The 26,039-nt window shown below is 41.0% G+C and overlaps 1 protein-coding gene across 6 annotated transcripts in view; it reads right to left on the bottom strand.

The window, feature by feature from the left end:
• LOC127646429 (collagen alpha-1(VII) chain-like) overlaps nt 1–26,039 on the bottom strand; it is a 103,789-nt gene that overhangs the window by 12,607 nt on the left and 65,143 nt on the right. For 4 of the 6 annotated variants that reach the window (XM_052130075.1, XM_052130076.1, XM_052130077.1 and 1 more), the window contains 36 exons: nt 25,823–25,945; nt 24,986–25,195; nt 24,848–24,883; nt 24,309–24,353; nt 24,089–24,202; nt 23,893–23,964; nt 23,761–23,805; nt 22,547–22,582; nt 22,152–22,187; nt 21,748–21,783; nt 21,623–21,667; nt 21,097–21,129; nt 20,902–20,964; nt 20,516–20,551; nt 19,388–19,468; nt 18,803–18,871; nt 18,649–18,684; nt 15,462–15,521; nt 11,697–11,741; nt 11,573–11,608; nt 11,367–11,462; nt 10,713–10,838; nt 10,495–10,566; nt 9,415–9,450; nt 9,257–9,316; nt 9,007–9,051; nt 8,592–8,627; nt 8,438–8,473; nt 6,765–6,821; nt 6,417–6,488; nt 5,569–5,640; nt 5,344–5,379; nt 5,148–5,228; nt 2,993–3,046; nt 2,837–2,890; nt 2,686–2,748 (listed from right to left, as the gene is read on the bottom strand). In XM_052130075.1, coding sequence (XP_051986035.1) covers nt 2,686–2,748; nt 2,837–2,890; nt 2,993–3,046; nt 5,148–5,228; nt 5,344–5,379; nt 5,569–5,640; nt 6,417–6,488; nt 6,765–6,821; nt 8,438–8,473; nt 8,592–8,627; nt 9,007–9,051; nt 9,257–9,316; nt 9,415–9,450; nt 10,495–10,566; nt 10,713–10,838; nt 11,367–11,462; nt 11,573–11,608; nt 11,697–11,741; nt 15,462–15,521; nt 18,649–18,684; nt 18,803–18,871; nt 19,388–19,468; nt 20,516–20,551; nt 20,902–20,964; nt 21,097–21,129; nt 21,623–21,667; nt 21,748–21,783; nt 22,152–22,187; nt 22,547–22,582; nt 23,761–23,805; nt 23,893–23,964; nt 24,089–24,202; nt 24,309–24,353; nt 24,848–24,883; nt 24,986–25,195; nt 25,823–25,945 — 2,253 coding nt within the window. The remainder of the gene's footprint in view (nt 1–2,685; nt 2,749–2,836; nt 2,891–2,992; nt 3,047–5,147; nt 5,229–5,343; nt 5,380–5,568; nt 5,641–6,416; nt 6,489–6,764; nt 6,822–8,437; nt 8,474–8,591; nt 8,628–9,006; nt 9,052–9,256; nt 9,317–9,414; nt 9,451–10,494; nt 10,567–10,712; nt 10,839–11,366; nt 11,463–11,572; nt 11,609–11,696; nt 11,742–15,461; nt 15,522–18,648; nt 18,685–18,802; nt 18,872–19,387; nt 19,469–20,515; nt 20,552–20,901; nt 20,965–21,096; nt 21,130–21,622; nt 21,668–21,747; nt 21,784–22,151; nt 22,188–22,546; nt 22,583–23,760; nt 23,806–23,892; nt 23,965–24,088; nt 24,203–24,308; nt 24,354–24,847; nt 24,884–24,985; nt 25,196–25,822; nt 25,946–26,039) is intronic. The other 2 variants (XM_052130078.1, XM_052130079.1) reach the window with 2 other exon arrangements.

The following is a 26,039-nucleotide window of genomic DNA, read 5'->3' as shown; positions in this document are numbered from 1 at the left end:
GGGTCTGTGGAGTGGGTCCAGTGCCACCGACTGGCATCACTGGATGAAGCAGTGCAGTTGGCAGAGGACCATTTAGTGGTATACAAGGGGAGCCCCTCTCTCTCTCTCTCTGTGGACCCTCCCTCTCCCATCCTTCTTTCAGACCTATCTGATATTGTTTCAGACCCTATTGTTCCCCCGGAGATGGTGGAACAATACCCCGAGACCGGTGCCCCTTGGGGGTGTACTAACACTCCTGTCTCTCTCCCCCACGGCTCTACTCATTCTTCCTCTCAGGTGGGGGAAGCTTCCATCACTGGTGTGGGCGTGAGGTTTGGACCATTCAGTTGGAGTTGTGGGAAGCCCCCGACACTACAAAGGCCGCCCCCGATCGTGAGTATTGGAGGGGGGTACATACCAAGCCTTTGTGGATTCAGGTTGTAACCAAACCACCATTCATCAATGCTTAGGATACAAATAATCAGGTGAAGGTGGTGTGTGTGCATGGGGATATTTACTATTATCCTGCAGCAACTGTCACGATTCTATTTCGGTGTCAAAAGCATAACATTGAGGCCTCGGCTTCCCCAGCCTTTAGGGGAATTGCCACTGGGGATTTCCCTCTGGAGCAGACACAAGACAAGACTCTTAAGCACACGTTTGACCAAGTGAAAGTAATTGATGGTCAACCCCTTCAGCCGTGCATTGCACTCACATATCCATTTTTCTCAATTATAAACGATCGGTTGTATCGAGTGATGCAGGATGCTCAGACAAAAGAAGATACATCCCAGTTGATAGTACCAAGGAGCTGTCAGGAAATGTTGTTCCAGGTGGCTCATCATAGTTTGATGGCAGGTCACTTGGGACTTGGTAATACAACAAGCTGTCTCATGGCCATTTCAATTGGCCCGGCATTTACGTGGATGTTAGCCAGTGGTGTGCAACATGCCGCGAATGTCAGCTTGTGAATCCACCGGACACTCCAAAAGCGCCATTGTGCCATCTTCTATAGATCGAGGTTCCCTTTGACAGAGTTGGCATGGAGCTCGTCAGGCCATTATAATGGTCAGCACACGGGCATCGTTTTTTTGTGTTGGTTCCGGTGGACTATGCAATGCGATACCCAGAAGCAGCATCTCCGCACGTAGTTTTGCGGAGGGACTCTTCAGAATAATCACCCAAGTGGGGATTCAGAAAGAAATCCTCACTGACCAGGGCACTGCTTTCATGTCTGTATGAATTATTGGTATTAAATCTATATGGACGAGAGTGTACCATCCTCAAACAGACGGCTTGGTCAAAAAAATGTAATAAGACTTTAAAAAATATGATTTGTTAGTTTGTGTATGAAGATGCTCGGAATTGAGATAAGTGGCTCGCCCCTCTGTTATTTGCAGCACGAGAGGTCCCTCAAGCCTTTTGGGTTTTCCCCGACTTAGACATCATGAAGGAAAATTGGTACGAAGGACCTTCAGAGAGCAAAAATGAAATTCAATACATTCTTGACCTGAGAGCAAAACTCCACACACTGGGGTGACTATCACAGGAGAATTTGCAACAGGCGCAAGAACGCCAGTCCAACCTGTATAACAGGAGAGGTTGGCTACGGGAATTTGCGCCGGGAGATAAAGTACTTGTATTACGGCCCACATCGAGCTCTAAATTACTTGCAAAGTGGCAAGGGCCCTTTGAGGTCACACAGTTAGTTGGGAAAGTCGATTATGAGGTAGTGCATTCGAAATAGTAAATTTACCACCTCAACCTGCTAAAACTGTAGAGAGAGGCGGCCCCCGTATCCATGTCCATGGTAGTTCCGGAGAGGGAGTAGCTCAGCCCGGATGTGAGTCTAAAAACCAATCAGTTCATCCCAGTCCCTTGAGGAGACCACCTCTCACCATCCAAATGTACGGAGGTTGCCAGGTTGCAAAATTATTTCTCTGATGTTCTCTTCTCTCCCGACTGCACTAATCTTATAAAACACCACATCGAGACAACCCCAGGGGTAGTGGTACGTTGTCATCCCTGCTACTTACTCGAACACAAGAAAAAAGTAAAAGTAAAAGTCCGGTTCTGTGTGGATTATAGAAAGGTCAACGTGGTGTCTAAATTTGCTGCTCATCCAATGCCTCGTATTGACAAATTACACAATCGTTTGGGCTCGGCTAGCTTTTATGCGACACTGGATTTGACAAAGGAATAATGGCAGAGCCCCTCAACGCTGATGTCCCGTGAGATATCATTATTACTATAGTAAATCCATGGTTAAATTTACCCGGAAATAACCTTTCTCTCATCTCCCTGACCTTCACCCTGACCAAATCACTGCGAGGATATCAACCTTTATATTCATTTTTATGAGCAGTATTAAAGGAAATATTAAGAGTGGACATAGGAAACAGGATTGGAAAAAGTGGGACAAAAGGCAGAATTGAACTCGGTTGTCCGCATGAAAAACGCACATCAAAACAATTGTTGCACCACATGCCACGGCAGCGACACTAGTGTTATTCAATTTCTGTATCCACCAGACTATTGGAATGCAAAAAAGTCCCGTGCTTTGTGGAAGGTGCTATTTAAACAAAGTGCAAATAGTCACTCTGTATTAGATTTTGCAGTGGTACTGAGAAACTTTCACTGTTATTGGTATCTGTATTATTTAGTGATTTCAGACTGGAATTTGTTTCCTGTGCAACATTCTCTTACTTTGGCTCCAATGAGTCCCTCCTTCCCTGGGCTGCCAATGGGTCCTGTAGGCCCTGCTTCACCCTAAAATAAGACTCCTGTTATGGCAAAATAATGGCAGAGATCACAGACATAACTCACTTATAAATAAATGTGTATGAACTGCACATACCTGCTCTCCTTTTCTCCCTGGCAATCCCGGTCTACCATTAATCCCAGCATCACCCTACAAACCGACACAATTCATTAGTCCCAGCAAAAAATGTATATACAGCACAAAACCATGTCAAACTTCCCTCTGACTTTTTTCTCTCGCTCTATTACTTACCTTGTCTCCTTTCTGTCCGCTTGGTCCACATGCCCCCTTGGCACCTCGTTCTCCCTGTAAACCATTAAAACTCAGTCAAACTGTCAATCACTCAATGAGAGAGTGAGCAATGCACCACATAAAGCTTCCTGTGAGAGAACTATACAAACAGAGCACTATTCACAGTCAGTCATGTACATACACACAATCTTTCAATTTTCTATTTTTGTCTCATTAGTGACAACAGATAGAGGTCTATCAGGGTTGCTGAAACAAGATAAAAGTTATTTTCTACTATGTGAGTGTGTGTTGCCTCTGGCTGAAGGGCGGCTAGTTCTGTTTCTGCAGCGGCCCATGTATCCCTGAGAGAAATTATTAATACGCAGGAGACTTTCTTATGCCTCACTGCACTCAACAAATCAATTCCTCTACACATGCTTGCACGCACAGACAAAAACTTTATTATGGTGGCTCTGAGGTACATGTGCAGATGAATGTCAGACACAATGGCATTGGGTTCCAGACTGTGGCAGAATTATAAGCAGTGTAATCATCTGGTCCGAAGGGCTATTCATGGTTACAATTAAAGCTTGCAAGTATCATTGTGACTTTTTAATCAAAGGGACAACCATTAGAGGGACAGTGTACCCAAAAATGAAAACTTAATTTACTCACCCTCATGTTGTACGAAATGTTTCTGGGGACTTTCTTTCCACCGTGGAACATAAAAGGAGATGTTAAAGGGTCATGAGACCCCCTATTTCTGCCCAGTTGAGTCAGAGACTATTTAGAAGAGATGGGCCACTTTAATTTAAATGAATGGGAGAAATTGGAATGCCTGACCAAGAAGCTCTAGTGCCCAATGGTCAAAGGATGTAGAAAGGAAGTCCCGCCTTACACGTAAAAGAGCCAATCACCTTTTAGATACAGACATCGTCAGTCAATCAACTCGCTAATGCTCAAGAACATCAGCTATACAAGCTGGGAAAATTGCATTTTAGCATAATATAAGGTCAAGATGCGCAATTTATGATTTCAATATTATCAGATTTTATTGCTGATTTGAAACATGTTCTTTGATCATAATCTTGACCGACTACTTTTGAGATTTAGGTGTCCCCCTATTCAAGTAGATAGGAGCTGCACTAGCATGACTGGAAATTGCCTTCTGAGAGCGTTCCAAATATGGCCGACAGTGGACTGATTTGCTAGAATGACTTGAGTTGAGTTCTCACCATTTTCAAAAAAAGCCAGCCAGTGAGGGGAGTGAGGGGAGAAGGGAAGGGAACACAACAACTGTCTGATCCAAGGGTCTGATCGAGATTTATTTCACTATTGCAGTTAACAACATCAAAGATTCTCACAATTGCTTGTAACAATAAATTATGCACTGTTTTGTAAGCTCACAATACATTACACAGTATGACACTGGTCATTTTATACCTGTAATTTAATTTTTATTTAATGGCACAAATAAATGCCAAGCCATGTACACTGTTTTGAAAATATGTGAATGAATGTAATTTCACTTTAATAACTTTTGAGACTTATTCCAAGAAGTTGATTCAGAAAAATAAGTGCTTTAGATGGGTTAACACACTCACATTAAGGATAGATGGAAGGATGGATTGATGAATAGCGTTTGTGTCTGGGACAATAAATGTAAACCGCATCTCAAATAAGCCCTGGGTCAGAGACAGTCCTCCTCAACACATGACATAATTATGAGACACAGATGATGCAACGATGCACTATAATACATGGAAACATCACATCGTGTGATGTTGACTCGATTATGATTTTAAACCCGGAAGATGGGAATAGCGTAGAAAATCCCTATATTAACCACTTTCCTCTTAAAATTAATGGATGCTTACATTGTATTATATCATGTGTAACACATAAATACCTGGGAACAACTCTTGTTTAGTGTTTCATGACCCTTTAAGCAGAAACACAGCCATTAGGTTTACATAGTCACCATTCAATCTCATTTAATCTTTTTTCCCTACAATGAAAATGAAATGCGACAGATGTAAACATTCTGCTTAACATCTCGTTTAGTGTTCCACAGAGAAGCAAAGGTCATATGGGTTTGGAACAACATCAGGGTGAGTAAATGATGATAGAATTTTTGTTTTAGGGTTAACTACCCCTATAAGATGTACACACACACCTTGAGGCCTCGCAGACCGATGTGCCCAATCTCTCCCTTTTCTCCTCTTATGCCAGGCAGGCCATCTTTACCAGCTGTTCCCTGTAGAGCACAGACAAAAAAAGAGCTAGTAATGGGGGAACGTCTGAGTCTGGGAAATGCATGCATCTGTTAGCACATGCACAGATGTTATCGGCATCTGAATAAGAAAACACACCACTTCTCCTGGGACTCCTGGCTGCCCTGCTTCTCCCTGCAAATTAGTAAGTAAGAATCCCATCAATATCACACATACACATTGTTGCACACATCTATGTACATATTAAAACAGGCACACACTCAAACTTATACATGCGGTCATGTATATACATGTATGATAGTTCTCTCTATAAAGTTTATATACTGTATTTTTATATGTGAGTTGAGAGAGTATATTTTTCACCTTCTGACCACCAGGACCACGGGCTCCTTGGAAGCCAGTGGAACCTCTCTCTCCTGGCTCCCCCCTCAGGCCCTACGAATAGGAGCCCATTGGAAAGATGAGATCACAAATGAGATCATAGAATAGAGAACAAATGAAGGTGTCATTTTAAATCTAAGATTGAGATTAAGATTTTTCCTCTAAGAAAAAGCCTTTAGTGATCTAACATGTCTCCTCTTGAGTTTCAGAAGACATCTCAACAATTAACATATTTACATGAACACTGATATCTAACTAAAATCAGCTTATTAGAAAATTAGACAATCCAAGAAAACATTTTACATGAGATTTGAAATCATCTTATTCTCTGACATCAAAAGGGGAACAGTCATAATTTGCATCTATTTTTATTTCTCCTAAGGTATTTTAGAAGAAACACTGGGGACAAAGTTGATACTTAAATTAAACATTAAAAGGATAGTTCACCCAAAAATTATTCAGTCATTATCTTATCACCCTCTTGTTGTTCCAAACCTGTATGACTTTCTTTCTTAGGTGGAACACAGAAGGAAGCATGTTATTCTGTCAGCATTCACTTTCATTGCATCTTTTTTCCAAACAATGAAATTAAATAGTGACTGAGGCTTACATTCTGCCTAATATCTCCTGGGTTTCATGGAAGAAATGAAAATAAATGATCTGGGTTTGGAACAACCTTAGGGTAAGAAACAATCACAGAATTTTCATTTTTGTGTGAACTTATACTTTAAGTATCATGAGCTTTGAATAAGCATCATCTGTGCACTAACCATTTTCTGCTTTAATGAAAGAAATAAGCACAAACACAAAACAATGATAAATACACACACCTGTTCACCTGCTGGACCTTCCTGTCCTTTTACACCCTTCTCACCCCGTGCACCTTTAGGTCCTCGATCTCCCTGAGGAAAACAGCAATCAATACAACTGATTAGTTTACATCGATCCAACAGATCCACCAAAGCCTTAATCCTGAAGCTTCCTGACATATTAACAATCTATAGACCCAGGGGCAGGTCACACATGAATGCTTTATTACTGGTTCACATTGGCATTCTCATAAGAAAAGATAATAGAGCCCCTCAGCAATTGGACCTATATTATTAGAGTTTAACATGACCCAATATTGCAAAAAGCTGTTAAATAACTGACACAGTTTCATGTAAAATGTGACTCACTGTTTCTCCTTTAATTCCTTTCTCCCCTGGAGGCCCCCCCGCCAGCAGTGTATCTCCCTTGAATATTTAAAATCAAACAAAGCAACATATAAATGCATTATGTATTTTAATATAAGATAATAATAAATGTCACATAAATACGTAATATGCTAAATAAACCCCTTTAGGGTGATACAAGACTCCTCTGCCATGCGCCAGTGTCCTGATCATCCCTTGTCGTTTTTTTTTAAATACTGACCAGCAGACTGTACATTATTCTGCTAATTGCATCGCTATTTACTAAATAGCCGTGTATAATTTAAGAGGTCATGTCATTAGGAATAACATTTTCCATGATATTTTATCATATAAGAGGTCGTTCTACCATAAAAAACATTCTGTATTTCAGAACTCAAAACGTAATCCTCAATACAATAAAAGCATTTATTGAAACAAATGTATTGAAACATGTCGTTCTCCACTTCCCTATGTCAATCGGGGGCTCAGTAATTCATGACCACCTCTACAGCAACAACATCAATGCCTACTTTACGTCACTGCATCCTTGGCCCAGCTCACTGGTGCTCAGTTCATAAACAGAGCAGGACAAACAGGCCTATTGTGGCTTACTACCTATTGCTGAAGACCAAACTGGACCCATCTGGACTATTTTGTTTTTGTATATAAACATGCACAAGACAGATGTCTTTGGCTTTTATCATGTATCTGATAATAATTTATTATGCACTGCTTTTAAAAGACGTGGTGTAAAGTTACAACTCTGAAGAGGAGACCCTATTCTGTTTCATTCATTTGTGCTGCCTCTTGCTGTTTTGAGCACAAATGCACCCTTGACATGTTCTTGGGCTATGTATGTGCATTTTTTTTTCTTTTTAGCTCATGTCAGTGTGATTCAAACTTTGTAAAGGAACTGCTATTGAAGGATCAGTTAAAAACACTATTTGACCAGATTGCAAAACTGTAGGTAACCAGTTTCATTCATGAATGTTTCAAATGTCATGACTGTTTATGGTGTTGTTGTGCCTTAATGAACAGTTTAATATATTCAGATGCAATGTGTTGGATGTGCGTTAAGGTTAAATATTGAAATGTAGTTTTATAATGTTGTGGAGCATTCTCTTCCAATTGAGTTTCAAATATGGCTGCATTCCAGGGGCTGCATGATGTTATCCAATCATAACAGTGGCCGTATATGTGGAAGTTTAAACGAGATGCTTAGGCCAAAACTAAGCATTTCAGACAGAGGGTTAGAGACAGTTTGGAAAATGATCATATATGACTAAATTATGACTGTTTTGATGCAAACTAAACTTTAGTAACATAAGCAGAGGAAGATAATAAAGTTATATATAAAAATAAAAATAAAATGAGTATGTCACAACCCCTTTGAACATAAAATATTGATTTGAGTTTAAATTATATTATCTTATAAGAAAGAGACTGCGGAGTGATAGGAGAGACATGAAACTAGCACAGCTATGTAAGAAATTGTTTCCCTGGAACACCGGTTATTTAAAAGGTTTAGTAGTCATTATCCAAAAACATTTGCAGAATGGCGTAGTGGACAAATCAGAATCAACTATTCTAGAGAGCTATGTAATTAAACAAGACGATCACTATATGTTTGATTAATACAATACATACAATACGTTAAAAACAAATAATTGTATCACCTTTTCTCCTTTAATTCCTGAAGGACCTTGATCGCCCTGTAAAGAATTAGTATATTTAATATTTTATCTTTACTGTATATGACACAAAAAATATGTATGTCAATGCATTGACAGCCTGAGACATGTGGAAGAGTAGATGACAAGTGACACACACCTTATCTCCTCTGTTCCCTTTGCCGCCTGGAGGACCCTGTCAGTGGGACAGACAGATGAGAAGAGGAGTAATCTGGTTTGTCTGCGTGTTTGTATGCATGTGTGTGTGTATGATAGAAGATGTGCAGCACTGCAAGAAGCCTTGACTCATAATGGTTTTGAAATTGCAGTGAGTGGGAGACGAACACATTATAACCCTGAATATAAAGTGTGACGAATACAAACAGTGTTCATACAGCTGGCTCTCTCCCACCACCAGCCCATCCACATCAGTCGATCTGGATGAGGGCTCAGATCAATGACACCAATCAAAAGAGACTGTCTGGTTCTGCCTGACTGACATCAACATGTGCAGCAAAACTGGGTAAATGACATGAATGCTGAATGTTGAGAACTGAAATTAGGAGTATATTTACAGTAGAGCCTCTTTCTCCATCCAGTCCAGCCCGACCATCTTCTCCCTACAAATATTAGATAGATACAGACACCATCACACACTCTGATACCAATTGAGGACAGTAAGGGAGTATTTTTAGCATTCAGTCTCATTTCATCAGGGTATCTGTACTTTAACTCAAGTAAAGGATTTGTGTATCTAATTCATCACCTGATATACATACATTACATGCAAATGCACAAAATAAGATTTAGAATGGTGGACATTACCAGAGGACCTGGGTGTCCTCTCTCTCCTCTTAGACCTGGCACTCCGACACCAATTTCACCCTAAATGTGGACCAGAAACACAAACATAGAGTAAAAAAAGGGGGAAAAACATGTTGTCCTTTAATCACACAGTATACAAACAAGCAACATTTACATACCTTATCACCCTTTAGTCCTGAAAGGCCTGCAGAACCCTAATATAGAGATAAAGACACCTTTGAGGACAGCAAGGGATGGACACACATTTTTACTTGCTTTAAGACACACCCTCATACAAAAACTTTTAAAAGAATAGTTCACACATCTGTCATAATTTACTTACCACCAAATTGAATAAAATATACCAATCATACATACCCTCACTGAGCACTTTTTTAGGAACACCTGTACACCTACTTATTAATGTGATTACATAACCAGCCAAATGTGTGGCTGCAGTACAATGAATATAATCAGGCAAATACAGGTCAGGAGCTTCAGATAATGTTCACATCAACCATCAGAATGTGGATTTTTTTTCCCCCAAATTTAATTTCAGTGAACAGCAATTCTGTGGACGGAAACACCTTGTTAATGACGGAGAATGGAGAGCTTGTTTTGAGCTGACAGAAAGGCTACGGTAACTCAGATAATCACTCTGTACAATTGTTGTGAGCAGAATAGCATCTCAGAATAAACAACATGTCAAACCTTAAGGCAGATGGGCTACAACAGCAGAAGAACACATTGGGCACTTTCTTTGGACTATAATGTTCTTAATAAAGTGCTAAGTGAGTGTATGAGTTGCTTTTTCTGTGCAATGCAAAATTATATAAAAATATATTTTGCATAATGTTTTTATTGCTCTTTTCCAAACAATGCAGTAGATGGGGACCAGGTACTCTTTTGCACCAAAAAGGACAAAAAATTACCATAAAAGTAGCCCATAAAACATATGCTAAAAAAAGTAATCGTTGGTGTCAAAAGATTAGACCTTGCATGGCAGCTCTGCCACCATTGGTGTATGACTGTGTGTGTGAATGGGTGAATAAGTCACAGTGTAAAGCGCTTTGAATACCATTAAGGTGAAAAAGGTGCTATAAAAGTGCAGACCATTGCCCATTTTCATTTTTTTGCTAGTTTCTTTCCTCTGTGGAACACAAGATATTTATAAAGCATGGTATGATGTGAGGGAGAGAAAATAACAACAGAATTTTAATTTGTGGGTGAACAATTGTTTTGACATGTCCGTGACTTACAGGGGGTCCTGGTAGTCCAACAGATCCTGGTGTTCCAGGGTTGCCTGCTTTGCCAGTATAACCTTGGAGACCCTTGAACAGACCATAAGAGGTACCAGCAAATTTGCAATCAGTAAATGCATCAAATGGACACAACAATTTGCTAATGTAAATATTTTAAACTAGGACAATATTTAACAGATTTTTTTGTGTGATGTATGTGAAGTGACTCTATTAACCCGTTCTCCTGGTGGTCCAGGGGGTCCTTGCTGGCCTACTTCTCCTCTCTGTCCTGCCAGTCCTGGGGTCCCATCCAAACCACGTGGCCCTGGAGGACCCGGAGGACCTGGTAAGCCAGGGTCACCCTACAACAGACCAAAAAAACATACTATAATATATATGCATGGCATTGCCATGTTATTGCTCGGGTTTTCAGGGTAGCTTTTTAGCTTGTTGCTCTGCAGATGCTTACTGGCACAACTCGAAAGTGCATACTCCAAGTCTCTGTGATACTGGTACCTAGATGTGGCTTAGGTACCTCCTTTAATGTAAGTATATAGTATTTTTCTGCCCGTTTTATCAACCGCCAGGCACAATTTTTAAGTCAGCTTAAAACAGTAAGAGCACACCTCACCTGATCAAGCCACAGGATTTGAGGTATCATGTCTGTAGCACATATGTTGTGTGGGACAACATAGGTGCTAAAGTTTATTACTTAGTAGTTTGTTCAAATCCCTTTTGAGTAACTGTGTGAGCAGTAATAGCAAAGCAAATTTATATTGTACATACATTTTTGTAACAACTTTAGAACAACAATGGTGTGTTAATTCTTTGCATGCATGTATGCAGCATTTAAAAAAAATTGTTGTCATATATGAGCACTTGTCAATGACCTTTAAACCGATGGGTCCAGATTGTCCTGCAGGTCCAGCCATCCCTACACCAGCCTCTCCTTTAATGCCTTTGGGCCCTGATGGTCCTCTCTCTCCCTGATGAAGTTTGTGAGAGTTTTTTACAGATGGATGTTTTAAACTTGAGATGAAATAGATGGTGTAATGGTCTTGGTGATTCTGTCTGTGAAGTGAATGCAGGTACTCACATTCTCCCCTTGCTCTCCAGGCTCACCTGTAGACCCCTGTGGGTAAATAACTCATTATGATTTTACTCCTACACAGTATGTTTCTCCTTATGTTTGTGCGCTCTCTCATATCTTTAATACTCACTCTGTCTCCTTTGATACCTGCTGGCCCCTTGTCTCCTTTGGGGCCCTGAAACACAAAAAGGCATAGTTTAAGTAATTGTTATGTATGACCTTGTCTTGTTTTTTCTTTGCCCCTTTGTTTACCATTTTGTCCCTTGTTTTACTCCTTAGTTTTCACTTTTGTCCCTTGTTTAACTCCATAGTCTCCTTGTTAGCGTTCGTGTTCTCTGTCATTGTTTTCACCTGCCCTTGTTAATTTGCCTTTGGTTTCTGTTAATCACCTTGTCATCTAGTTTGTGTTCTGTTTGTTTATTGGCCCCTTTGTCCCATGTTTTTGTACTTATATCCTGGTTTTTGGTTCAGTCCTTGTCTGTCGTTGAATGTTTGTGAATGTAGTTAGCCTGGTCTGTGTTCCCTGCCCGAGTTCTCTGTTCTTGTTTATTTCCCCATTGAGGGTTTTTTCTTTGTATTTTGTTAGTAATAAAGTAAGCTGCATTTGGATCCTCAACCTTCGTCTGCCTTCATTGCCTTACATTCGTGACAGAACGACAGACCCATAAACATGGATCCAGCGGTGTTACGAGCAAGCTGCAAACTGCTTAGCCTCATGCAGGGAAACCGTCCGGTGGAGGACTACACCAGCGATTTCCTCGCAATTGCGGGTGCCACTGACTTCCCTGACTCCGACCTGGTGGCGTTTTTTCGGGCCAACCTGAGTTGTGTGCTCCGGGAACGGTGAGGTTCTCCTCACGACTTCATTGAGGAGACTCTGCAGGTCTGCGTTTCGCCCGTGGTTCGTCCCTTCACGCCCGCCTTGGTCAGTGAGCCAGCACGGTCCTCTTCGTCTGCCCGGAGGAGGAGGAGAAGACAGGCTTCCGCCTCCCGGCCCACGCATATCACTGTGAGCGAACCAGTGCCCACGCATATCACTGTGAGCGAGCCAGAGCCCACGCATGTCACTGTGAGCGAGCCTGTAGCCTCCGATGTCAGTGAACCAGTGCCTGTAGCCTCCGATGTCAGTGAACCAGTGCCTGTCGTCCCAGATGTCAGTGAACCAGTGCCTGTCGTCCCAGATGTCAGTGAACCAATGCCTGTCGCCTCAGAGGTCAGTGAGCCAGCGCCAGTAGCCAGGACCGCCCAAGAGCCAGCGCCAATGGTCGTGCCCATCCTAGAGCCTGCACCCCAGTCCCAGCTTCCCAGAGCTCAGCCCCGAGCTTCCAGAGCTCCGCCTCAGCTTCCAGAGCTCCGCCTCGAGCTGTCCAGAGCTCGCCCCGAGCTTCCAGAGCTCCGCCTCGAGCTTCCAGAGCTCCGTCCCGAGCTTCCTAGAGCTCGCCTCAGCCTCTAGAGGCTTCCAGGCTCGCCTCTCAAGCCTCTCGAGCTACCCAGAGCTCCTCCTCCCAAGCCTCCAGGCTCCGCCTCCAGAGCTCCGCCTCCGCCTCTCGAGCTTTCCAGAGCTCCCTCTCAGCCTCCTAGCCACCCAGGGCTCCTCCTTCCAGAGCCTCCTAGGCCTCCTCCCAGGGCTCCATCTCCAAGTCTCCAGCCTCCCAGCTCAGCCTCCCGAGATTCCCAGGGCTCCGCCTCCTGAGCCTCCCACGGCTCCGCCCCAGAGCCTCCCACGGCTCCGCCCCCAGAGCCTCCTGAGCCTCCTACGGCTCCAGCCCCAGAGACTCCAGAGCCTTCCAGGTCTCCGGCCCCAAAGCCTCCTACGGCGCCCCCTTCCTCGGCTCCGCCCCCAAAGCCTCCTACGGCGCCCCCTTCCTCGGCTCCGCCTCCTGAGCCTTCCTCGGCTCCGCCTCCTGAGCCTTCCTCAGCTCCGTCCTCAGAGCCTTCCAGGCCTCCGCCTCTAGAACCTCCTATGGCGCCACCTCCATCGGCCCCGCCGCCAGAGCCTTCCAGGTCACCGCCTCTAGGGCCTCCTCCCAGGGCCCCTGACCCTGTTCCTGACCTGTGGCCTCCTCCCAGGCCTCCTGACCCGGCCCCTGTCCTGTGGCCTCCTCCCGGGCCCCCTGACCCAGTCCCTGTCATGTGGCCTCCTCCCCGGCCTCCTGGCCCTGTTCCCATCCTGTGGCCTCCTCCCAGGCCTCCTGACCCTGTTCCAGTCCTGTGGCCTCTTCCCAGGCCTCCTGACCCGGTCCCTGTCCTGTGGCCTCTTCCCAGGCCTCCTGAACCTATCCTTGCCCTGTGGCCAGCTCCCAGGCCTCCTAATCCTATCCTTGTCCGGTGGCCAGCTCCCAGACCACCTGAACCTGTCCTTGCCCTCTGTGCCCCCCAGGACTTCCTGCCTGCCCTCTGTGCCCCCCAGGACTTCCTGCCTTCCCTGTGTGCCCCCCTGGACTCCCTGCCTGCCCTCGTTGCCCCCCGGACTGCCTGTCTGCCCTTCGTTGCCCCCTTGGTCTGTCTGCCCACCACAAGCTCCCCCCCCCCAGTCAATGGACTTTTTTTTTTTTTGTTGTTGTGTTTTTTTTTATGTTACTGTTGATAGTCTGGGATCCAATCCTTTGAGGGGGGCTATGTTATGTATGACCATGTCTTGTTTTACCTTTGCCCCTTTGTTTACCATTTTGTCCCTTGTTTTACTCCTTTAGTTTTCACTTTTGTCCCTTGTTTAACTCCATAGTCTCCTTGTTAGCGTTCGTGTTCTCTGTCATTGTTTTCACCTGCCCTTGTTAATTTGCCTTTGGTTTCTGTTAATCACCTTGTCATCTAGTTTGTGTTCTGTTTGTTCATTGGCCCCTTTGTCCCATGTTTTTGTATTTATATCCTGGTTTTTGGTTCAGTCCTTGTCTGTCGTTGAATGTTTGTGAAATGTAGTTAGCCTGGTCTGTGTTCCCTGCCCGAGTTCTCTGTTCTTGTTTATTTCCCCACTGAGGGTTTTTCCTTTGTATTTTGTTAGTGATAAAGTAAGCTGCATTTGGATCCTCAACCTTCGTCTGCCTTCATTGCCTTACATTCGTGACAGTAATGACCACAATAACAAAACACCTGTGCATGACACGTGAATTGACATTTACTTCTAGAGTTGGGGTCAGTTGAGTTGAGTGCTGGGCAGACAGTTAATGTCTGAGCTAATTTAACATTCATGTGAAACATGATTGTGAATTGTAGGAAAAATAATGAGGAATAAAATGATCTAAAGGCACATACTGCAGAAACATCAGAGGCAAATGTATGGACTCTTCAAGTTTATCTAGCGGTGAATGGGAAATAATGGCAAATATAATTTTTGCATTCCCATTTGCTTCAAAAGCAAAAAAAAAAAAAAGCAAAAAGCCACTATTACATTTCCAGGAATTTCTAAAAGAGGAAAAAAATAGGAGGGATGGATTATGGCAGTCAGAAGAGAGGAATATTAAAAATGTTCTGTCACTACCTCAGCAATTGTATTTGAAGCCCCATTGCAGTGTTGACTAGCTTTTTTTATTATTAATGCCAAGGTAATATAAAAAATTATAGCGATTATTTAAAAAAAATATATTGTTAGATTTACCCTAATGAATTAAGGTGAAAATGCATCATTAGTCTGTAAAAAGGGTCCATTGGTATGTAGATAAAAACAGTAGCAGGGTTTCACAATGGCCGATATACATATCTAGAGAGCACCTATGACACAATTTAATGACAGCAGATGAGATAAAATACATGACCACTTGTTTTATGAATTATTTACTCAAAATGTACTGAAACAATTTGGCTAAAAGCCAGGATTATATATGTCGGCCTATCACTACAAAATAGCAGAAAGAATAGATAGGTGTACAGATAAAGAACCAAAACAAGTGAAACTCACTGGTAATCCAGGAAGCCCTCTTTCTCCAACAGTACCAGGCAATGTCAGACCAGGAGGCCCCTTAAACCACCAATCAATTAAAGAGTTAATAATGCTGTACATTCATTCCAGAACTATAAAATGCATGGCTCATTAAATACAACTTATACCATCGCACAGTGCAGAAGAGGCCATCAACTTCCCACAGAAGAACTCTAACTGCATCGAATGGATGGATGCATTGATTGCCTCTATGTTTGAATTCTGTTTGTTTAGTTTATTCTGTTGATGTATTTTCAGAACATTCTGTACCTTACTGAGAACATGTTGAACATATTTTTTACATATTAAGATTCCATCATAAGAGAAACAATGGATGGCATCTCCTGGCAGATTAGTTACTCTTGACTGTTTCTATGTCCTTTACACCTGGAGTGTTCGGCTGTTAGTTGAACTGCTACAGGCAGCAGAGAGAGACAGGTGATGGATTTTGACAGTGGCATTTAGTGTAAAATTGTCTACAGCAGTTTACTTCCCTGTCCCTGTCCCATCATAATTATGTGGCAAAAATGTAAATGGTGCATTCAGGAAGCACACCAGTGTCAATAACTTAAACTCACACACAATATTTTAGATAAGGCACAATTCATGAAAATACAGAGAATTTGTGTCAGTCAAGTGGCAAAAGAGAGGAAAAAACAAATTTGCACATAACAACATCCACTTTATCCAATGCATCTAATTTTCTAAAGGTTTAAAAAAGGGATCTATGGGTAAAGCACTATTCAGATGGGACTAGTTTTCCCTGAGGTCGACAGGTAAATTTGTGTTTTGCAAACATTTTGTGATTTCAATCCTATCCGAATTGAACTTGTCTTGAGTTTTTTCTCAAACAACCTCAGTAAAATAACGGTAAAATAACAGTTGGATGTTCAAGTACTGACTGCTGGCATCCCATATGACATAAAAGAAAATTACATCATTGAAATAAAATTAAATAAATACATAAAAATTAAAAGAATTAAAATATTTTTTGCACAAATCCAGAGCAAGTACTCCATCAAAGACCCTCCTTTATGACTGATCCCAATAGCATTCTATAACTCAACATCTTTTGGAAAAAATAAACCTGTCCGATTAGTGATTAAGTCTTTAATCTACTCTAGACATTAACAATTCTGCAACACATTGAACCTTCTCATGTTGGATTTGCTATAAAGAAACAAACAAACAACAATAAAAAGGTTAAAGAAAGTACACGGTAATGAAAAATTTAAAGCGTTGAATCCAAACACAAGCATACCTGAGGACCAAGCACAGCATTTATCCATAGTAGTGATGAAGTATTAGATTAGAGTCAAATAAAATAAAGCTTCTCTGTTTGGATTGAAAGAATTCACTTGTCTGGTGATTAATTCAATAATCTTGAGTTGGAATTTGACTTTAACAACACTGAGAGAAGATATATAGAAGAGCTTACATCTACAGTTTATGTCAGAAGTTTACATACACTTTGGTTGAAGTCATTAAAACTAAAAAAATGTAACTACTCCACAGATTTAATATTAGAAAACTATAGTTTGGCAAGTCATTTAGGACATCTACTTTGTGCATGACATGAGTAATTTTTCCAACAATTGTTTACAGACAGATTGTTTCACTTTTAATTGACTATATCACAATTCCAGTGGGTCAGATGTTTACATACACCAAGTTAACTGTGCCTTTAAGCAGCTTGGAAAATTACGGAAAATTATGTCAAGCCTTTAGACAATTTTCTTCAGATAGGTGTACTGAATTGGAGGTGTACCTGTGGATGTATTATAAGGCCTACCATCAAACTCAGTGTCTCTGCTTGACATCATGGGAAAATCAAAAGAAATCATCCTAGACCTCAGAAAACAATTGTGGACCAACACAAATCTGGTTCATCCATGGGAGCAATTTCCAAATGCCTGAAGGTGCCACGTTCATTTGTACAAACAATAGTACGCGAGTATAAAAACTACTGGACAACACAGCCATCATACCGCTTAGGAAGGAGACGCATTCTGTCTCCTAGAGATGAACGTAGTTTGATGCAAAAAGAGCAAATCAATCTCAGAACAACAGCAATGGACCTTGTGAAGATGCTAGAGGAAACAGGTAGACAAGTATCTATATCCACAGTAAAATGAGCCCTATATTGTCATAACCTGAAAGGCTGTTCAGCGAAGAAGAAGTCACTGCTCCAAAACCACAATAAAAAAAACAGACTACAGTTTGCAAGTGCACATTTGGACAAAGATCTTACTTTTTGGAGAAACGTCCTCTGGCCTACTGAAACAAACATTTAACTATTTGGCTGTAATGACCATTGTTATGTTTGGAGGAAAAAAGGTGAGGCTTGCAAGCCGAAGAACACCATCCCAACCGTGAAGCATGAGGGTGGTAGCATCATGTTGTGGGGGTACTTTGCTGTAGGAGGGATTGGTGCACTTCACAAAATAGATGGCTTCACGAGGTAGGAAAATTATGTGGATATATTGAAGCAACATCTCAAGACATCAGCCAGGAAGTTAAAGCTTGGTCACAAATAGGCCTTCCAAATGGACAATTATCACAAGCAACTCTCCAAATTTGTGGCAAAATGGCTTAAAGACAACAACATCAAGGTACTGGAGTGGCTATCACAAAGCCCTGACCTCAATCCGATAGAAAATGTGTGAGCAGAACTGAAAAAGCATGTGCGAGCAAGGAGGCCAACAAACCTGTCTCAGTTACACCAGTTTTGTCTGGAGGAATGGGCCAAAATTCCAGCAAATTATTGTGAGAAGCTTGTGGAAGGTTACCCAAAAGGTTTGAACCAAGTTATACAATTTAAAGGCAATGTTATCAAATACTAACAGTTAATGAACATGTAAACTTCTGACCCAGTAGGAATGTGATGAAAGGAATAAAAGCTGAAATAAATAATTCCCTCTACTATAATTCTGACATTTCACATTCTTAAAATAAAGTGATCCTAACTGACATAAGACAGGGAATGTTTTCTACAATTAAATAACAAGAATTGTGAAAAACTGAGTTAAATGTATTTGACTAAGGTGTATGTAAACCTCTGACTGTATAAATTATATTTACATCAAATACGATTATCTGTCATGCAGGTGAGACAGGTTGATCTTCACACAGTGTTCCCTATGAAGTAACCATGGCAACAACTCACCATCTCACCCTTAATTCCAGGGAGTCCGATGACAGACTGCAGCACACCGTGGAAATAAAGATAAGAGAGAAATAAAATTTAACAGGTTGGGAATTAAAAATATGATGTCAACCAAACTACATTTGACTTGTAAAAATACCCCAGATATACACACTTTTCCTGGTGGCCCGCTGTCTCCTTGCTCTCCTTTAAGTCCTGGGGAGCCGATGGGTCCAGCAATACCCTGCAAGAAAAAGACAGAGAGAAAATAAAGAAAACACATTGAGTGGCTACAAAAAGTGTGAAAAAAAACATGCAGAAAAGGGGGAGATCACGAAATAAACACCCCTATTTTGTCACGAATCAGCAGTTCGGCCACATACAAACCTGAAACCTCAGCACAACGTGAAGACAGTTCGTGACCTGGGCGCACAGCAAAAAGCAAGCGCAACACAAGTCCGCTGTCGTGAAAGACAGACGTTAGTGCATGCCACCAAGATGACAAGCGCAATGCACTCATGCCAACCTGAGTGTCTGGATCCTGACACCAAACCAAACCAGACAGAAGGGTCAGGATCCAGACACCATGCTCCGGACATGAAACAAGACCACAAAGCGCACACGGCAGGTAAATCAGCCGAAACCTTGCACTCACACCAAGACAGACAACGAAACACCAAACAGACATAGGACGATGATGTCACAGACCTGTCAGACAGAAACCCAGACTGACAGAATGACAGGACATCTGATCGCTTACCTGTTTCCCAGGTAATCCTGGCAGGCCATCTTTTCCTGGAGCTCCATCTCTCCCTGTGACCCCAGGCTTGCCCCCCTCTCCCTGTTTATTTGATCATATTAAAGATGACCTTGTTACTCAAATACAAGTGCAGTGCATTACAGTCACATTCAGTGAGCAAATAACAGTTAGCAGTTAACAAATAACATTATCACTCATCACAATCAAAAAAGTGCTAAAAGATGCAAAAATACAATATTCCAATTCACACTTACAGATAAATAACAGAACAAAAACAGTTCTTATCTCCAAAAAATCTAACAATTGATAATGTGTATGAACATTTCTACTAGAAGTGTAGAAAACCTAATGATACAATTTAAACACATTCTAAACACTGAAAAAAAAAAAAAAAATACAAACAAATAACATTTGCTAGCTAAGGCTGTTAACCCTGTAACATTCAATCCCAAAACATTTTCAAATATAACATGGTTGACACAAAACATGTTTTGTATGAGAAGTTGCTTTTACCAATTGTAATGTTTGATATATTACACCCCAAACTGGGTGATTCTGCCAAAATATGCTCAGCTAATTATGTGTGAAATAGTAATTAAGTGTATGAATTGCAAAGTTACTGTGACAGGTTTGAAATAATGTAGTGCTTTAGGGATAGGCTAATGGTCAGTTATGTTAAATAACTATTGCTAATTTTGCAAGGCTGTAACCATATATTTATGACTGGGGGTAATAGTTTAAAGAAATAAAATTGTTTTGTGTTTTTTTTATTCACTTTATTTATAAAGTTTTTATTATTGGTTATTGGTGGGCAAACCTGATTTCTGGAATGTTCAGTAGTAACACTGTCAAATGAAATTATTAAAAACAAACTATGTAAAAAATAAAAACATCCTATATTTTCCAAATGTATCAGTTTCCTGATCCAATGACACAACAAAGTAGTAATTTAGCAGGTGGTTTTATTCAAAGCAACTAAATGTACACTTATTACATGGACAATCCTTGCACAAGGCACAACGTTAATGGTTCATAGCTCACTCCTGTGTCTAAAACCAGCATACTTTAGATTATTCACAGTGTGCAATGTGCATGTGCAATGATTGTCTAGTATGATTATTTACTCACCACTTGTCCGGGAAGTCCTGATTGTCCTTGCGGTCCCTGCAAACAAAATACAATAAACTTGCCTACTCAGACAAATACAAATTTGAATGATTACACGATTTCTATGCAAAATGCACACTAGCTAGAATGTTTACAGAAAGGCCAGTACAAAAAAATGTAAGTGCTGTGGAAAATGTAAGGAAAAATACAGTGATGAAATTTTAAAATGCAAAGGCAAACCAAAGACTATAAAAGCCAAGGAAGGAAGACACACAGAGGGATAACCTGAGCATTTAAAGAGGCTCTGAGCAGAAGCCACAGAGATTGTCTAGTGACCTCTGTGGAGAGATAGAGGTCAAAATCTTCTGAGCTGTTGGAATGATTCCAATATTGTGTTTTTATCTTACTATAGCTCCTGGAGTGCCAGACGGTCCAGGTAACCCTCTGTTGCCCTGAGGTCCAACAGGGCCCTTGAAGCATGATGAGAAAAAGACTAGAGTTAGTTGACTCAGGTTAACGGGTTAGTTATACAACTCCCAAACACGTTGTGTATGAAACTGACTCCAGGAAAATGCTCATTACTACTTAGCCCTAAAACTTACTTGAACTCCAATGCCTGGCTCTCCTTGGTCACCCTAAAAATGACACACAAACATGCATACATATATGCAAACACAAAAACATTACAAATATTTTATTTGCATCTGCAATTCCTAAGCTGAAATAATCCAATGGAAATACAAATTCACAAAACAGTTGCTCTGCTTTTGCATTCCAATCTAATTTAACCAGGTGCTAAATCGTTATAATCGGGCACATCCAGACAATCCTCAACAACACAGTGGTAGAGCGATGCTGTACAATCCCTGTAAAAGTATCCTAAATCCTCCACAACCTAGCACTACAAACCGCCCTGTGAAATCTGGAATTTCGCCATGGAAATAGCCTTCAGAACTAAATTTATTTAATGTGTTACACAATTACCTGATTTTTGTAATTTCTGCAAAATCAGGTAATAACCCCCCCCACCACCCCAGAGTCAAGAAGACAAGAATAACCAACACACTATTATGATTTACAACATATGAATGACATTCTTGAATCCATCTCACATCACAGAGCACTAACCTTCACACCAGGAGCCCCTGGGGGTCCATTTCCACCCATCGGACCCTGAAATTATACAGACGGTCAAAAAATTGTATCTCTAATTTGAGTACCTAATTAATGCATGTTAAACTGAATATACATACAGTTGGTCCTCTAATTCCTGGTTCTCCTGGATTTCCCTGAGTAAAAAACAAGTTTTGTTATAAACAGCAAGCAGACAAACATAGAGCATAACACACAAATAGACATGCACATGCGCACATTAACAGCAAACACAAGTTCTGAATGGACAGACATTATATATTCTTTGACAAAGACAGAGACAGAACAAACATACAAATACAGTATGCACACAAATCTCACCCTGAGATAAAGTGATGCAAATTTCCAGCATGTATATTTTACAACTTACACAAGGATTACCATTTAACAGACACAAACAAATATACAAGCAATCACACACAAACAAACTATATCTACAATAATGCCCTCTCCTCCCTTCCATTATTAGCAAAGCAGCAAACAGTCTCAGCCACAGAAAACCTACCGGTCTGCCCAGCACTCCTGGGAACCCAGGCAAGCCCTAAAAAGAAAGGAAGAAGGAATAGAGAGAGGGATAGAGGAACAGAAAGAGGTGGATCGAGGTATAAAGATAGCAGAGGAATGATGGTCCAAAATTAATGTGGGAAGGAATGAAAAGTTGGAACAGAGATTGAGTAGAAGAAATGAGATGAAGAGAGTGGGATAAGAAAAAAGGAGTGGTGGAGGAAAAGAGGAGACAGAGTGGTTAGCTAAAAGAAACAGTGCTTTAATTGTTACTTTCTGTGCTTTTTCTAAGGAGCCTCAGGCAAAGAAAGTCAGCTAGTGCTCACAGCAAATCCCCAGGGTTTCCTACAATGGCAAGCCAAAGAGAGGCTTCCGCATTGTTTTACTGTTACTCACAGGTAGGCCTGATGGACCGGCTGGTCCCCTCAAACCCTGCTCCAGAGGAGAATAAAAGGCATGAGTGAGAGCCAAAACTCTCCTCCAACTTGCTCCTCATCTAAACTCTCTTTTAATCTCCATTCCAGGAGAAATAGCAAAAATATGATCAAATATTATTATATGGTTAAATCAGACAAATCTGATACAATGTTGGGGGAGAAAATTTGAGGGACTCACCATTTTCTAATAATTTCATTGTTTTCTGTGTTGTAGCTTACTGACCCAAGTCAAAAGTACCCACCATAAAGTCTCCCTGATACTCTGGTCCCAATTTTACTTTTAGCCTGTTATATTGTTTTTTGATGAACAAGTAAAAACTGATTGTTTTGAAAACTAATAGCAAACCTCTCCTTATCAAGCTGTTCCATCTGAGGTATCTTTGCAAACAAGTAACATGCTGAAGTTTAATACGAAGGGGTTTGTTCATTAGCAAGCAGTGCTGGGCAGATTACTTGAAAATTGTAATCAGGTACTGATTACAAATTACATGGCAAAAATGCAATCAGTAACATAATCTCATGGATTACATTTGTGGGTAATATAATCTGATTACTTTTGGATTACTTTCAACCTAATTCTATTTTATTTTGTCACATGCTTTTGAGTAGGATAATTATTTTAAAATAAAAGTACAAAGAAGAAGAAAACATAATAAATTTTTTTTAACTATTGTGTACCCTGCGGACAGGACCCTTAGAGATGGCATCCACTAGATCCTTTGAAGCAATTAAGTTCAATGTGTGAGCTGCACACCATGGAACGTAAAAATAGCTGTTGTAATGTAAAATAAGCACATGCTTAACATGTTCATCTGTGAGACTATTGCACTTCAGGGTAACTATATGATGATATTGTTATGAAAATGATCAATAAATTATTAACAATTTACTGACATTGCCATGATAATATGAAATCATGTAATCTATAAAAAAGTAACTGCAGTTTGATTATGATTATTTTTAAATGTAATTTAATCCAATTATAAGTACTTGATTTTTGTAATCTGATTACGTACTTCAGATTGCATGCAATCCGTTACTACCCAGCACTGTTAGCAAGCACCACTAATAATCACAATATTTGAAAACTTGAAAGAATAACAATATTATCCATAAATCATTAAAAAGTCAATAAAAACTGACGTCGAAGGCTATTGTTATTTAATTTCTCACCGGCTTCCCATCCTGCCCTGGTTTTCCTTGTTCTCCAGGATTTCCCTTAGAAAAGGAATATTTTAGTTTTTTAGTAAAAATCAACTAAAGAGAGACGTAGTTTTACTTCTATTACTTCCTATTGAAACTCACCGGGGAGCCATCTTTTCCGCTCTCTCCACTGGCTCCTTTGTCTCCTTTCTCCCCTCGAGCACCTCCATAGCCCTAAGAGAGGTAGACATCACAGCAAATCTACTATGGTCTCAAACCTATAAGGTGGAAGGCAGCAACACACCAAATGGCTCAAAAATTCCTCTTACTAACAGTTATGACCATTTAAAAAGCTCACCCGTTCTCCAGGAGATCCAGGGTTTCCTACAGCACCAGGCTCTCCTCTGATACCCTGCGGGCCTGGCAGGCCCCTAGAACCAGGCAAACCACTCTGAGTTATGGCAGAATCCCCCTTTTATAAATAAATACACACATTTGCACACAATTATTACATACAAATTTTTGTCACAGTTCAACTTACACTTTCACTAAAGTGTGTGAGCTTCATTTAGTTTTACCTTTGGGCCTGGAGGCCCCACAAGGCCAGGCAATCCAGCCAGACCCTAAAAGAAAGGAGTTGAAGCATAAATTCCTTATGAAAACATGTAAGTTCCAAAATAAACATTCGTTAACTTCTTGTGGTGACACAATCCTGCAGTTAAGTTAATTTGTGGAGCAAAATCAATTGATTAAATATGATGACACAATAACCAGCACTGTTTTTTCACAAGTATAATTCGCCATTAGGGCTGGTCATCGGCAACTCCCTCAAGAAACAATACACACAGTGATACATGCAGAATTAAGGATTCAATACATTGTGATGCATTCTGATATCTGAGCGACCCAGCATGGCAGAAAGAGAGGGAGCGGGATACGTTTAAATCCCTCTAGAGTGGTTCGCTTAACTTTTGTCCAGTACAGAGCCTGCCAGTTTCAGTCTGCACTTATTTAGATGACCTATTGCTTCATTAATTGTGAGCGGGAAGAATTCATAAAATGTTGATATAGGGCACAGCCCTAATGAGCATGCATGAGTTATAGTGATGATACTCACAGCTGAACCTCTATCCCCTTTCTCCCCTTTGTCTCCCTGTAAAAGAAGATGAAGTTTCAGTCTCATTGGAATAACTTCTTACAAAAACATTCTTAAATCAGCTCTTTTTCTTTAACTGATCTAAATCAAAATCTTTACCTTGTCTCCAGGTCTGCCAACTTCTCCAAGTTCACCGGCTCGTCCTGGCACTCCTGGTATTCCTGGTTTTCCAGGCTCACCTGCCTGTCCTCGTGGACCCTCTGGACCCCTCTCTCCAATCGCCCTGCCTGGGGGACCCTGTAGGCCGGGAGGCCCTTTTTCACCTTGCTCTCCTTTTACACCTCGCTCACCTGGTAGACCTCGTGCACCCTAAAAGCCAGTATGAAAAGAATAGGGGACAAGATACAAAACGAGGAGAAAGAGAATGAGTGAGTGTGACAGAGACGAGAACTATGGAGAAAGAAAAACAACAAAACTGTTTTCAAGGTAATAAGTAACAGACAGAATGTCCAAAGAAAAAAATAGGAAATAGGAGACTTAGAGGTGATAAATGTAATTTAGAATAGTGTTTTTTGCTTAAGGACACAGATTAAACATTAGACATTGTTTTTGGCCTGTGTTACTTATGGCCTTCCGTTCAGCACCATGGACAGCGACCATTGAGTTTTACAGCAGTATAAGTCTCTGTGGAACAATAACGTTGTTGCCTTATCTGTTGGCGTTTTCAAACAGGTATGGCTGTTTTTCAACAATCCAATGAAAGTAGGGAATCTAAAGGTAGTCGGCAAGTAATGTAAATCAATAAAAAAAACACCCATCCCGGATTGAAAACGGCCATGATTGGGAAACACAAATATGTTTCTGCAGAGACATCCGTCTCTTTTTGCATGATCTTTACTCAATGGACCTACAAGGCCCTGAATAAGGCTCCTTAACAAACTTCTGCATTACCAGACACCACTCTCTCATACACACATACTGTATACTGTAACTCACATCTGCTCCTGGAGGGCCTTTAGGTCCAACATCTCCTTTATCTCCTTTTTTTCCCTCCTCAAGTGCAGTGAGCTGTGATATTATTTTGCTTTTTTCATCAACCAATAGTTTCAGTTCTCTGATCTACAATGGAGAGAGAGAAAGAGAAAGAGAGAGAAGGGAGGGGGGGGAGAGAGAGAGAGAAAGAGTTATACATCTACTTCCAAAACTATGTCAA

The sequence above is a fragment of the Xyrauchen texanus genome, chromosome 7, assembly GCF_025860055.1.
Source record: "Xyrauchen texanus isolate HMW12.3.18 chromosome 7, RBS_HiC_50CHRs, whole genome shotgun sequence".
Classification (NCBI taxonomy): domain Eukaryota; kingdom Metazoa; phylum Chordata; class Actinopteri; order Cypriniformes; family Catostomidae; genus Xyrauchen; species Xyrauchen texanus.
Note: the sequence above shows the minus strand (reverse complement) of the source record. Positions and strands in the feature narration are given on the sequence as shown.